The sequence below is a fragment of the Marasmius oreades genome, chromosome 1, assembly GCF_018924745.1.
Source record: "Marasmius oreades isolate 03SP1 chromosome 1, whole genome shotgun sequence".
Classification (NCBI taxonomy): domain Eukaryota; kingdom Fungi; phylum Basidiomycota; class Agaricomycetes; order Agaricales; family Marasmiaceae; genus Marasmius; species Marasmius oreades.
The window spans coordinates 1,831,437-1,844,225 of record NC_057323.1 but is presented as its reverse complement, the minus strand read 5'-3'; the positions used below and the strand labels follow the sequence as shown (position 1 = coordinate 1,844,225).

At 47.9% G+C, this 12,789-nt stretch overlaps 6 protein-coding genes across 7 annotated transcripts; 1 reads left to right on the top strand and 5 right to left on the bottom strand.

Annotated features, from left to right (window-relative positions):
* Positions 1–31: 31 nt before the first annotated feature.
* Positions 32–1,520, top strand: E1B28_000538 (uncharacterized protein). Its single transcript, XM_043146384.1, has 5 exons — positions 32–281; positions 336–532; positions 579–661; positions 715–1,136; positions 1,204–1,520. The coding sequence occupies exons 1-5, from the start codon at positions 49–51 to the stop codon at positions 1,280–1,282; spliced, it is 1,014 nt and encodes a 337-aa protein (XP_043015086.1). The 5' UTR covers positions 32–48; the 3' UTR covers positions 1,283–1,520.
* Positions 1,521–1,607: 87 nt separating this feature from the next.
* On the bottom strand, positions 1,608–2,938 carry E1B28_000537 (uncharacterized protein). The gene is made up of 4 exons (XM_043146383.1): positions 2,776–2,938; positions 2,642–2,726; positions 2,326–2,582; positions 1,608–2,261 (listed from the first exon to the last, which is right to left on the bottom strand). Exons 1-4 carry the CDS (start codon positions 2,921–2,923, stop codon positions 1,795–1,797), a joined length of 957 nt encoding a protein of 318 aa, XP_043015085.1. The 5' UTR covers positions 2,924–2,938; the 3' UTR covers positions 1,608–1,794.
* Positions 2,939–3,318: 380 nt separating this feature from the next.
* On the bottom strand, positions 3,319–6,075 carry E1B28_000536 (uncharacterized protein). 2 transcript variants are annotated; one of them, XM_043146382.1, is made up of 5 exons: positions 5,281–6,075; positions 5,073–5,228; positions 4,324–5,023; positions 4,130–4,272; positions 3,319–4,072 (listed from the first exon to the last, which is right to left on the bottom strand). In XM_043146382.1, the coding sequence occupies exons 1-5, from the start codon at positions 5,785–5,787 to the stop codon at positions 3,446–3,448; spliced, it is 2,133 nt and encodes a 710-aa protein (XP_043015084.1). In that variant the 5' UTR covers positions 5,788–6,075; the 3' UTR covers positions 3,319–3,445. The 2 variants fall into 2 exon arrangements, with proteins under 2 accessions (XP_043015084.1, XP_043015083.1); XM_043146381.1 differs by having other exon boundaries at positions 5,073–6,075.
* A 1,245-nt stretch (positions 6,076–7,320) lies between these two features.
* On the bottom strand, positions 7,321–10,505 carry E1B28_000535 (uncharacterized protein). The gene is made up of 17 exons (XM_043146380.1): positions 10,155–10,505; positions 9,806–10,094; positions 9,740–9,753; positions 9,549–9,687; positions 9,387–9,499; positions 9,206–9,333; positions 8,963–9,152; positions 8,878–8,907; positions 8,715–8,826; positions 8,617–8,664; positions 8,497–8,563; positions 8,339–8,443; positions 8,208–8,272; positions 8,073–8,152; positions 7,920–8,026; positions 7,773–7,866; positions 7,321–7,713 (listed from the first exon to the last, which is right to left on the bottom strand). Exons 1-17 carry the CDS (start codon positions 10,474–10,476, stop codon positions 7,631–7,633), a joined length of 1,986 nt encoding a protein of 661 aa, XP_043015082.1. The 5' UTR covers positions 10,477–10,505; the 3' UTR covers positions 7,321–7,630.
* Positions 10,506–10,765: 260 nt separating this feature from the next.
* E1B28_000534 (uncharacterized protein) lies at positions 10,766–11,393 on the bottom strand (the record flags this gene model as incomplete). The annotated part of the gene is made up of 5 exons (XM_043146379.1): positions 10,766–10,818; positions 10,878–10,883; positions 10,945–11,021; positions 11,079–11,220; positions 11,282–11,393. 5 exons carry the CDS (start codon positions 11,391–11,393, stop codon positions 10,766–10,768), a joined length of 390 nt encoding a protein of 129 aa, XP_043015081.1.
* Positions 11,394–11,665: 272 nt separating this feature from the next.
* E1B28_000533 (uncharacterized protein) lies at positions 11,666–12,214 on the bottom strand (the record flags this gene model as incomplete). Its single annotated transcript, XM_043146378.1, has 1 exon — positions 11,666–12,214. The coding sequence occupies one exon, from the start codon at positions 12,212–12,214 to the stop codon at positions 11,666–11,668; it is 549 nt and encodes a 182-aa protein (XP_043015080.1).
* Between the last annotated feature and the right edge of the window lie 575 nt (positions 12,215–12,789).

The window sequence follows — 12,789 nt, the reverse complement described above, 5'->3', positions numbered from 1 at the left end:
GCAGGTCACGCGCCTTTTTGGCCCAAATCACAACAAACCTCGTAGCAAATGTCGACAGACCCACTTCCAACGTTTTCTTCCCATTCTACACCTGCAAACCCGCAATTCATAGCCAATTTTGCCCCAAAAACCTCAGATTCGTCGTATCAGTCATTATTGAAGTCGCCACAACCTGGGCCATCAACATGGCAGTCGAGTAACAATCCGACCCCTCAAAAAGCTCAAAAGAAGAAATTGAGAACCTCGGAGGAAAATGAGATTACAGATGCCACTGCAGCCAGGTGAGGCCACGTTCGACGTTATCTTTTCATGGCTATCTTTACGATTGTCATCAGGTTTGTATCACGACTGGCAGAGGATCATGCCGCCGCCCTCAACCCCGATGTCGATTCCCCATTTATAGACACTGTCGACATAGTGAAACGCCTTCTTCCTTATCACATATATCTAAATCCCAAGGAGGATCTGAAGCCTCTGATATTCGATCGTAAGGGAAAGAGTAGGGCGGATCAGCTGAGGAAGGAAAATGAAGGCAGGTTCTTACATTTCCGACTAGAAAATCTACTCATGATACGTAGAAACGAAGTTTGCTTTGAGTTGTTTCAAAAGGCGAAGAAACCTTGAAAAGCGGTTCAGAATTGCCAGGATTAAAACGGGCCAAGTTAGTGTGCGATCCAAGTCTTCAGCTTCTTCGTTCATAACCCCGATATCTAGACACCTTTCAAGGAAGCAGCTGTAGTACTTGATCAAGTTGTACTGGAGACTGAGAGATCAGAATTGGCAAAACTCAACAGCGAGCTTAGGGCAGCCCGTGCTGAACTAGAGAGACTAGAAAGAGCAAAGCGAGCGGCTTCCAGTACACCGAGACACTCTTACTATCCCTCGGCTGTACCAACGAGTGTTCCCACCGCACCGACTGCTTACTATCGAGCCTATCCGTATGCGTACGCCCAGGCGTACGGTACAGCGTTAGCAACACCTCCCTCCATCTCCACTTTCGCAATCACTCCCACCGCAGCTGCAGCTGCACCTGTATCTACATCACACTCAGCCCAAGCGCCAGTACATGGATCATCAGCACCGACAACATCAACGCTAGTACCAGCCGCCATACCCGCACCAACGGCGGCATCACCGTCGGTAGTTTCTTCTGCTACCTTCCCCATTGTTGTAAACTCAACGCCATCCTCCGCTCCTTATCAGGTCGGATCTGCAATTCCTGTGCAACTACCTCTGTCTTCACTCCCAGCTCTCCATCAACTCGGTATCATACCCGCCGTAGCATCAGCACCAGCAACGGGACAACCGGCTCCCGCTGCTATTTTACGTGGTTCCGCTGGCAATATGCTCAACCTGGAAATCAATGTATCACAACTTCAACCAGCTCAGATGAGCGGGTTAGCTCTCATCTTGAACTCTTTGATGTCCCGCACAAATTCTCCATCGGTTGCTCAGGTATCTGCTACCCCTCTATCCTCAGCCGCAACAACATCAGCAAGCACCACATCTAATATAACGGCAAACGGGGATAGTGGGTAGTGTTTGTGTCGTAAACTATTTCTGCATTCCCTTGAGACAAGATTCTAAGTTTGTCATAATACACTTTGCTCGAGTTTTCTAAAGATCGTATTGTTCCTAATGTGTGAATAACCTGACAGAAAACAAACGCGTCCCGGTATAAGCTACTTCTAAATACCACACTCGCGGTGTCTCAAATAAAAAATGACAAGATACATACTTCAATGATCCAATAATCCAGAAGGGTGCACCGGATATCACTGGTCCGGGGATTATCTACGAATATCGTGGAGGAAGCTCGTTCTCATCTGCTGGTTGTGATGGCCTGTATACAGTTTTAACAGCACCCCCAGTTTCGTCTCTACTAAGGAAAGGGTTTGGAAATGCGACATCGTCTTGAGCATCACCCGGTTTCCGCATACGAGCCTCGTCCTCCTCTTCAAGCTGTCCATGGGTCCGTCTTTCTCCATCATATGCCTCGTTTCCATCTTGTAATAATAATGGCACACTCTGGTAGCTATGGGAGGAGCCCGCGGTGCTGCGATCGTGATGAACATTGGCCGCTTCATATGGATTGAAATCCTGGGAGAAGTCTGAAGGCGGACTGAATCCCGGAGTTATTCCGGAAGTTCGTTTCCTTGTCTGAATTTCGTACTCTTCTGCAGCTTGGATACGCGATGAACGAGCTGTTCGTTTTTCTACTTTGATCTGATTCAGGTACCGAGCGGCAATCATGGCCCCATCTAGAAAAATTGCAGGATACAATCGTCAAAACGTAGCAAACACAGCAGATGAACGGGAGCGTACACAGCTCTACGAACAAGACGACAGCTGAGACGCCTACTATAACCAGACGTACACTTTTGAGCAAACCGGTGCACTGATCTTGTGCTCCAGTGTTTTTCACAGTTTGCTGGCAAGCCTTGACTACCGCAGTCGAAGCCGCTTTAGTGACCATAACAAGAAGGTACACGGCGACCGCGAGGTTCAGCACGAAGTGCACGTATAGAATATACGCATAGGTCTGTACGAACGACTGTTTGCGAACAATTGCACCTATGAAACTTGAGGACGAATGAGTCAGTGTAGTCAATGTGCTAGTCGTACCACGCGCACAACGCACCCCAACATGGACGCCGCGAATAGAATCGTCTCCACCAATCCACCAACTATGAGCGCCGCTTTCGTTGGTGCCTCCAGTTCAACATCTGAGGAAATTGGAATGACTCGATGTAAACTGAAAAGTTGGAAACTCACTTGCAACCTCAAACCAGCAAATGATGGATAAGATACCTCCGAAAAGAATGCCCAAGAACGACATAGAGATCAAGCCAAACCTCACAGGCAGACAGCAACAAAAGGTCTTGCTCCTGAAAAAGAACTCCTTCCAATAGGTGCGTGGCATGGTGGGGGTTGATGGGGAAGAGAGATGGTGAACAGCACTTAAAGAGCGCTATATCCGGTATCACCATGTCGAACACCGCCTCGGGTGATCATAGAACAGCCCCTATTCAGAAACTGAGAAAACAAAGGTAGATCCGCCCCGGCGGTAGTCTGTGGTCACGGTGGAAACGATTTGTGGTTTCGGTGGTGTTTTCGCTCAATATTGAGACGGAGAACTTTCGGTTTAGTGGTACTCCGAGAGAGCCGAGGTAACCGGCACAGCTATCCATGGTAACGATTTACATCCCATGTAATACATGTACAATGTACATACAGTACAATCCGATCAACACAAAGGAAACATAGATTTGTTTCGCTCAATGAGATGATTTTGTTTCGAGACGAATTTTCGGTTTAGGGGCCATGGTACTCCGAGAGAGCCGAGGTAACCGCACAGCAATCGGAGCGTAACTTATGTTCTTGCATTTGAGTCAGACTCCAAGTAGGGCTCAGGCATCTGGCCTATTGTGCAGCACCTGCGCTATTACTCAGACTCCAACAATATACAAGTGGCTTTGACTGGAATAGTGAAGATACCCCGACTGTTCTGTTTATCAAGTATCTCCTGGAAACAGGCAATGTAGGTTTCGTATAATTTGAGAGAAAATAAGGATCTCGGCCAATGGAAACAAGGATCCTGTGTGCGAGGTTCCTGAGGTTCCTTCTCGAGGTTTTCGTATGCTTCTCGCAGGTCCTCAAACAGCGCAAGCGGCATTACCAATTCTTCATTCCCTGCATAGAGACTAATAAAACGTCTCGCGAGTTCCGTGAGTATCGACGATATGCCCGTGACGACGTTCGCCCTCCAGACCGATACAGCCCAAAAGTACCGACTGCTCTCTTCGTAAAGCTTCCGTAGCTCAGCCCGCTTGTTCGGTGTCAATGCTTTGTGGATGGACGACGGAAACCGATTATGGAGAAACCATAGATAAATCCATGCTACGGACTCCACATCATGGTAGTAGTTGAAGATAACACGTCTGTCAACGTCTATTGAGAGCGATGGGAGTGACAATATCCTGGAGGGACCAGTCCGGAGGTGAGGTGCTAGTTGAGAGACATATAGATAATTGCCATCGGCATATTCCACAGCCATAAATTCCTTTGTTCCCTAGGAAGACGGATATGGGTTAGAGGGCGACAGACAGGAAGGAGGCGAGGAGCAAACCGTGATGGGATCATGAACCGTACAACTTGATTCGTGCTTTCCGAATTCCACATCGGACACTTTGCCTTGGTTCAGATGGAACAGGCAGTTTCCAGGGCTGACGTCACGATGGACATACCCAGCCAAGCGCAGGTAGAACAGACCTAAATATCTTTGAGAATGAGCTACAATCCCAACTTTAACGATGAACTAACCTCGGAGTACATCTTTCATGCACTTGATAAACTGCAGCATGTCAGTCAATTCATATACGCTCTCGCAGATCTCCTTCACCAAACGGCGTACATGTTTCCGTCTCTCAAACCGACGAACATGGAGCTTATACGGGTCGGGCAAAGGAAGACCATCGCTGATGAGGTCTCTCGAGCTAAACCTTATGCACAATTGTTGGGCATCAGTCCACTGGACCTGCTGATAAGTAGGGGGGAGCACAGTGACGTCGTTCTCGCCCTCAGTGTTTGCCACGGGCCCATCCTCCAAGATAGTGAGGAAGAAGGGCTTCGCGGCCTCTGCATGCGTGGTAGGTGTGCCATTTCTGCTATTCTCCTTGTCAACCTTGGCCAACTTGTCGAACATATCGTCCAGAATTTCCTTCTCGAGCTTGGCATCCTTGTATGGCCGAACGTCGGTGAGCACATACATCGAACCAGATGTCCCAGTCTGGGTGACTACTTTCCAGACTCGCGTCGCTGGGGAAACAAGATGATATGCTGAAAGTTCAGAGATTGGGTTTCCGATAGTGTGAAATGTTCTGCGACCGATCTTGTACTCGTAACCGATTATATTCGAACCGTTCACCGTTTTCGAAAGTCGTGTTACCGTAGGATCCCAACCAAGCTGCTCCCGACTGCCAAACATTACCGCCAACAGGAATTTAATGAATGGTCGTGGTTCCTGAACCTCAAATTAGCCTCATGCATATCAGTCAGGGCAGAATGCGGACCTGATGGTAGTTGAACTTCTCGCACCTGGCAATGTGCGATCGGCAGAAGAACCAAATCTGCATCGTTGTCGCCTCTATGGTGAACCCAAATATGAATCGCCTGGTCGGATCATCAAACATGATTTCATTGGCTGCGAAGAGAAGTTTCTTCTCATCCTGAGGAGAAAAAGGGAGTTAACCATGGAAGTAGAGGTGCCACGAGACTGACGTCCTGAGCTGTGGCCTTCGCGTCGTGGGGCTTTAGTTCCCCCAATACAGATACATTGTGAGCCGCACGAGAGAATCGTCCTTCGTTTTCTTCATCGGGTTGTATATGGTTACTGGCATTTTTGTTGGCTACGCGTTCGGGGCAGCAAAGCTGGATTTTTGTGTCGTTGCTAACACATCGCACATCAGGGAAATGTCGATATCCCATAGTGTCGAACTCGCCCGCTTTCGTGGGGTTCGACACAACCCAAAAGTTCCGCTTTTCCTTAACACCGCAGGACTCGGCGACCTTTGCAATGGCCGAAGCGACTCTGGAGAGAGGTGCGAACGTGTCGTTTTCAACGCGAAGATCGGGCCAACCATTCTTCAACAGGACATTACCACCCCTCAACTTTTCTACTATGCTATCCACCAATGTATCATCAAGGAAGTTTCGTTGAAAATATGTTTGGATAAAGTCGGCATTCGAGCATTCGATGAGTTCAGAAGGATGGTCCTCCCGAATCATGGTTCGTTATTCATGAAGCGTAGTGGGCAGCACAGTGACATGTCACACGTAGGGGGGTTCTTTGTGAAACACTGCAGATAAGTTCCGCCTTATGGGTCACCTCAGTACCAGAGGCAGTTTGTGTTATCGAGTCCATGGCGGTCTCATTGTTTGAGGACCATGGCGCTCTACTCCGCAACAGCCATTTACTGGGTTTCGATGGAATTTTACGACGGTGCCACGACCTGACTGAGCCGGAAGTCGTTGGAATTTCCCCTCACAGCGAGGGGTGGGGGATCCTAGATCGCGAATGCCCTTCCCGCGAGTGCACTGCCACTCCAATATATTCTTAGAAGATTACACAGCATGGTCCCAGATATCTGGGAACCGCCGGAACTAGATCAGCTCACCCCTCTTTGGAGATGGTAGACCATAGGCAGCCTAAATACTACCAGACTACAAAAAACGTACGGTACGTTGCAACGTTGTCCGTGAGGCAATATCTGTGATAAATTGACTACGGAGTGCTGATAGTTCGACATCCCCCGTGCAGGCAAACATTACATGCTCAGGAGTTTCGTAGTGAGCATTACAGGCGCGACACAGAAACTTTGCCCAATCATCTGATGATCTCACCGTACGCGCTGGTGCCGCCCTAAAGACGCATGGTACCAACCCACCCAACAAGAGTCGAGTGAGTGATATACGGTGTCTATGATTAGGGATGTTCGTCAAGTAATGGCGAACGTAGAGAGTGTGAAATCCTGCCGCATCATCGCTTTTTGTGGGGTCGACAGGATCCAGGCGGTCACGGATAAGGGACAATCGAGAGAACGAGTCCACATCGTGTTGTAGGTTTCGACAGACATTCAAGCTCACTGTCTTGATTAACTGTTTGATATTCTCCTCAGTCGACTCCTCTGTTGGCGGTAAATGAAGAAGGCTGTCATTATCTGTTAGTACTTTGGAAATGACCAAGTCAAGATCAGACATCCACGAAAGACCTCCCTGCCACACGGAGACGGTTGCTCGCGTTCATCGCTAATGTCGTCAGGTGAAGTCCTCCAGCAGGTGGTGGTGGGCGTGTAATGAGATATAGTAAGTACCTCAATGCAAGCAAAAGTCATCGCTGACGAATCGGGTACAGCGCAGTTTCTGTGAACAATACGGACACGATGGAACGGTTTCCGAGGCCAAGCATGCGACGCAGGAAGTTGACCTGAATATCGACAAGCTTCTGTGGACCAGCAGTCCCGACATCCAGTGCGAGTTCACAACCACCGATAAGATGGCAGTCCACCAGAGCAGTGTAGAGGTTGCGAGAGACTTTTCGGGGAAGGTGGTGCCGTCCAAGTGATTTGATTTCTATTTCACCCTTCTGATCACGCCTATGTTCGATGTGCAGCACAATCCCTTGTCACGAAGTACTTCCTCACCGAAGTCGAACTCGTCCGATTGCTCAAATGAAGTAAATATACTTACGTCTGTCAAGGACGAAATCGACGCTCTTGACAACATTTCCATGAAGGAATGCATCTCGTCCGATTTCCAACGGTCGGGGTCCCCTCCATGAAGAACAAGCGTTTCTAAGGTCGGGAAGGATCACACTCTCAACCGAAACATGGAGGAGAGTAGCGAAGTACATATAACTTCGGGTTTCCTGGAGGCCAATAACCCTAATTAGCCAAGTACGAATGCGACCTTTCGTCTGTACGTGGTGACTTCAACGAAAGACGGTGAGATGTATTGCGCGGCGAACATGATAGGCGAGAGCTTCAACGCAGAGATGGTACTAATGTGATTCGGGTATCTTGGGCACAGCTTTTTTAGACTAGGAATAGACGCGAATCAAATTTCTTCACTGTTAGGGTTTTTCTAGAACAGTCTTGACATATTCACGGATGCCAGGTAGAGCGCGCATAATCATTTTGAGAGGTTGGGATTCCTCTGTAAAGTCAAGCTTAATATGGTTCATATGCAAGATTTAAACGATCACGAATACCCACCGATGGGGCACAAGTGTCCATGTCTTTTAAGATCTCTCGGTTTCGTTTCTGGTCCTAATACTCGATGTCTTGAAGGTAGCACAACATAAGAGCGCTGCCGATGATTCGAATGAATAAAGTGTGTTGAGGATTGATATGTAGTCTAACCTGAGTGTACCATATCCTGAGTTCGTCTGAGTACTTCGGTAAAATAGGGACTTTGGTATGTCCCACAACTTGAATTACTGCACGGACGGTGTTCATAACACTCGTGGCTTGACATACATGAGTAAAGTTATTTCTATGAAAAAGGATACTTACTCCTGTTTTCGAGTAGATCCATGATTGCTTGACCACCAGGACCGTGCCCGATCAATACGACTCTTTGTGCGCTAGAAAGTCTGATACAGAGAGAATTTTCAGAACCCGTAAGTTTTGCGCGAGGAAGTGTCGTACTGGATGTAGTTATCCCAGAGATAAGTAGTGACTTGCTTTCCAATATCTGGCGCAGACCTTGAGCGCTTAAATTATCGCAAAATTCGTTGTGTCGGTCGCTTAAGAGGGAATAGAATTAGGGTGAGAAGTACCTTAGAAATAGTCACAGCAGGGGTCGGCTTGGGGAAAAGGTTGATGTCGAGTAACGAATATCCTTCGCTCCTCACCCACGTTATCAGCTCTTTCGAGAAATCGAGCTGAAAAGATTGAAATAAGGACTGATTGGGTGGTGGAAGATAACTAACTTTACCAGATATGATTTTTCGAGATTGATATCACAAGTTACCGCGGATGCAAGCTCGGTTCGAAGATTCCCGCTACGAAAAGCCTTGAGATGATATCTACTCAAAGGAATGAAGGCGGACCTCACAATTCATGTGCAAACACGACCATCGTATTATTCTCGAACAAGTCATGACTGATCACAGTAGTTAGTAGCAGAACTTCGTACTGGGGGCCGATACTTACGTGCACATTATCTGACTGGACAACTTTTTGTTGAGCTCATCACCCAAGAGAGGCACTGTCATCATGTTATGAACAGATTGAAGATAATGTTGTCGATGGGCTTTGAGTATTTCTGAAAGACACGTCGGAGGAGCTATTCATACTCAGAAAAAAAGAAACGCACCGGGTATGGAAAATGTGATCGGTTCAACCTCTGTTGATATGCGGAAGAGTGAATATCTCCCAATAAAACAAAATACTGTTTCTACCTTCGCGTGGTTCGCAGATCTTGGGATTGACACTTCGCCAGTACTTGCTTTGCTCCTTGGAAACAAGCCATACGACTTCGGTAGCTGATTCACTGGCGATTAAAGGAGGTAATTCATCGGGGGCTTCTCCTAAGATGACCTTCAAGACTGCCATTGCGGACTTGGTCGTAACGTCGATATTGTAACCTCCCTAGGAATTAGGTGACGTTGTATGGTAGCCAAAAACCGTAACCGATAAATTACCTCCAGTGCGACAACCAGTCTTCCGCCAGCTAACCCAGAAAGCATATGGGTCATATGTGCATAGCCTGTCGGGGAGACACAACATTCTCCGAGCTCGTCACCATGTGCCGCGTCAAAACCAGCGGAGACTAAAGACTCTTCGCATGAGATTAGGAGCAAAACAGAATCGTCTCACACGCACTGATGACCAATTCCGGGGCGAACTCCATCGCGATAGGCATCACCACTTTTTGGAAGGCGTGTATGTAGTCGGCGTCTCCCATCCCCTTCCCCGACCAGGGGATATTTACTGAACTACCACTTTTATGAAACCCGAGAACCACAAGAAGGAGAGCAAGCTTACTATCCAATTCCGGGTCCTTCACCGCAAGATTGTAGGCCACCGAACGGACCACATGGATAGAAGGTTCCTTCGTCGTAGCGATGGAGGGATATGTACAGGATAGACGGGTCATCATTGAAGGCCTTTTGAGTACCATTTCCTGAATTCACGTCGAGTTAATGGTTGGAGAACAAAAAGAGAAACTGTCTAACCATGATGCACGTCCCTGGCGAGCGTAAGACTCAACCGCTGCATTTCACGACTGAGTTGCGACTCACCAATCGAGTATCAAGATTCTTTTGGTTTTTGTGCTCTGCTGTACGACCCGCGCTGCCACCGCAACATTGTTGAAGAAGCAAAATCCCATATGTTCATCTGGTTCTGCATGATGACCTGGAGGACGTATTATAGCAAAGGTCTTCTGTAATTCTCCACGAGCAACGGCCAGACAGGCCTCTACCGCGCCTCCACAGCTAAGGCAAGCCGCTCGAGTTGTACCTTGCATCACGTATAAAGAGAGCTGCTCGTAATATTCTCTAGAATCTAATATCTGTTGTGTGGTCATGTCTGAATGCTCCAATCTCGGGTGAGAAGCATGTACATTGAGATGTTTGGGACATAACACACGTTCGATTGCCAGCACCTTATCCCAATGATCCTCGCTATGCGCAAGAAGTACCTCGTGTCTTTTCACGGGTCGAATCGGTATAGACTTCATTCTTTGATGGTATTCTGCTTTAAGTATTGCCTGCCATATAGTCGTTATTCGTTTGGGATCCTCTTGATGCCCTTGTGGATCGTAATGATTGGTCATTTCAGCAGAATAGACATAGCCAACGGTCAAGTCAGATTCGCGGAGTGGTACGGAATATGAACGAACAGGTGGGTCAGGGAGAGGGTCAGGAGCGGCAGGTTCATCCACGTCCATGTCCATATTTTGGTTCGACATGATGGAAGTTGAATGAAAAGAAATGTGCGGCTATTGTCAAACACGCCGCACGCGCATCTTAAATTAGTGGCTGATGTATGTACATTCCTCCTGTGTCTTGACATCAAGCTATTACTCGACGAAAAGATATTATTGGATTGGGTAGTAGATACAATGCAGAGACCTGGTAAGAGTAGGCAGAGACCTAGGGATGGCCACTACAGCTGTCAACACCGATGATAAGCTTCATTATTCTTACAACACGACCATAACGACAGAACGAGTTCGGTCGACGTAAGAAACGAAGTAATCATCGTCGAATTCCACGGCCCGCTGTGGGCGCAACACCGCGACCTCGTCGAGCTGGCAAAACGAACAAGTCAGCGACAACCATAAGCCTCGAAACAGAACCCAAAACGCACCATTCGCTGGATAGAAAGTAACAACAGATCAGCATCCATAATCAGGTGAACAACTTGAAAAACACACCCCGCATAATTGTTGCTCGCCCACGAGCCGTACCAATACCCCTTCCTCTCATTGCGTTTGGCCCAACACGTTTGAACCTTTTAGTAATCGACATTAGAACAGTAGATGAACGACAAAATCAACCAGCAGCTCACATCGGTGCGTTCTGTAACATATCAGGGACGATGAAGAACCGAATCATACTTCCCCGTATGTAGACCTGATCTAGTTGAGATACCCTTCCATCTCTTGCAGTAACGGTAATCTCTTTTAGTGATATGTTCAAGTTGTCTTCAGCTAAAAAACACGAAAATAAGATTTGAGTCGTTCGCTACGCGATAGATGTGATCAAACATACCTTCCGCCAGTTTTCCTCGATACAGTTGCCCTGTTTTGAGTTCGACTGTGATAACATGTCCCAATGATTCGTGAAGTAGTTTGACAGGTACTCCAAGTCCAGCGTTTGCCATGTTCGAACAATTTTAGAGGGAGGGTGATCGGTGAGTGAAACCTTGTGCGTGCGAAAAGCAATGGTCAGCGTACTGGGGGCCGATTGGGAATCATATCTTGTTCTTGTTCTTGTCACTGTACTATACTTATGCACAGTACCTAATCTAGGAAAACAGTGTAGAATTTCTGGAGAGTCGGGCAGAGGGAATCAGGGAAAGAGTATTTTTGTATTATGTTATGTTTGAAGGATAAGATTGAAATTGAGCTGCTGCAACTACTGGACAAGCCCGCGTTATAACAGGTCAACCAGAGAATCGATCTCCTTAGACACTTCGTCGGTGACGTCCTCCCACCCATTCACCTTTGTGACTTGACCATCTTCTCCTACTACAATCTCGAGGTCGTCCTCAGGCACAATATCGAATCTATCACCCGCCCACGCACCACTTGCAACAGGGTGACCGATGTCTCCCCAAGACGTCCTGAGAGCGAACTTGTGGCCCACGTCATAGAATTCCCGATATTCACTGTCATTGTCATGGTCAATGTCTGTGTGTCGAATGTACTCCTTGGTGTCAAGATTTCGAAGGACCCACATCCGAGAGCCGGCGTTGGTAGTGTCTCGGACACACCATCCATCAAAAGGATGCACCCACGGCTGAAATTGTTGAATTCGAGCGACAACGTCGTCAATAACACGTCCGAGGCTGCCCTTCAACGGGATACGCGTTCTGGGGAAGCTGTATATCTCGTGTGCTTCATCGATCGTGAGACGGTCGCTTTCGCACGGCGCGTCGGTGAGTTTTTTAGGGAGACTGTCGGCGTACTCGCCCATAAACATGAGGCGACAGCCTGCCCAGCCTTCTGGATTGGCGCAGAATTCGAGAAACAGAGATGAAATGCGGGCCGTCCCTGCTGCCCAAAAATGACGACTAGTGATGCCGAGACATAGAGCGGTCTCGTAATCAGCTATGAAGGAGAATATTAAGGTGTGAAGCTCGTTCGGAAGGTCATGGATTGTCGCTGTGAAGTTTGGAGGCTGAGGTTCACGTTCCTTGGACTTCCAGGCCCAGACATGTATGTACCTGAGAACTAATAAGCACCACAGACTTGAAGAGGGCAGAGGAAATGTAAGCTAGCCTTGGTGGTTTTCCCCGGTTGAGTCTGCCTTGCGACGGGTCGGGCGGAGTCCTCAGAACACGTTGAAGGTGTGCAAGGTCGGAAAAGCTGATGCCGGGAAACCATTCCAGCCACTTTCCCAAGTGCCCTATGTTCTGCTCTCTGTCGAGGTTCAGCAAATTCCAGTATTGACCCATCGTTCCACAGCTAAGTCGAGGGACGTCAAGGTATGAAGCCAAAAGAAACAACATTAAATAGGGGAGGGGTGGGATGCCATTCTAGGAAGCGGCCATGATG

Coding starts and splice junctions, on each gene's coding strand:
- E1B28_000538 (XM_043146384.1), top strand. CDS start 49: ATGTCGACAGACCCACTTCCAACGTTTTCTTCCCATTCTACACCTGCA. Junction 662..714: donor CCAGGATTAAAACGGGCCAA/GTTAGTGTGCGA, acceptor CCCGATATCTAG/ACACCTTTCAAGGAAGCAGC. Junction 1,137..1,203: donor GCACCAACGGCGGCATCACC/GTCGGTAGTTTC, acceptor GCTCCTTATCAG/GTCGGATCTGCAATTCCTGT.
- E1B28_000537 (XM_043146383.1), bottom strand. CDS start 2,923: ATGCCACGCACCTATTGGAAGGAGTTCTTTTTCAGGAGCAAGACCTTT. Junction 2,727..2,775: donor TTGCTGGTTTGAGGTTGCAA/GTGAGTTTCCAA, acceptor CAATTTCCTCAG/ATGTTGAACTGGAGGCACCA. Junction 2,262..2,325: donor CGTCTTGTTCGTAGAGCTGT/GTACGCTCCCGT, acceptor CAATTTTTCTAG/ATGGGGCCATGATTGCCGCT.
- E1B28_000536 (XM_043146382.1), bottom strand. CDS start 5,787: ATGATTCGGGAGGACCATCCTTCTGAACTCATCGAATGCTCGAATGCC. Junction 5,229..5,280: donor CGAAGGCCACAGCTCAGGAC/GTCAGTCTCGTG, acceptor TTTTCTCCTCAG/GATGAGAAGAAACTTCTCTT. Junction 5,024..5,072: donor AGAAGTTCAACTACCATCAG/GTCCGCATTCTG, acceptor TTTGAGGTTCAG/GAACCACGACCATTCATTAA.
- E1B28_000535 (XM_043146380.1), bottom strand. CDS start 10,476: ATGTCGAACCAAAATATGGACATGGACGTGGATGAACCTGCCGCTCCT. Junction 8,665..8,714: donor TCCAGTCAGATAATGTGCAC/GTAAGTATCGGC, acceptor TACTGTGATCAG/TCATGACTTGTTCGAGAATA. Junction 7,714..7,772: donor TGGACACTTGTGCCCCATCG/GTGGGTATTCGT, acceptor TTGACTTTACAG/AGGAATCCCAACCTCTCAAA.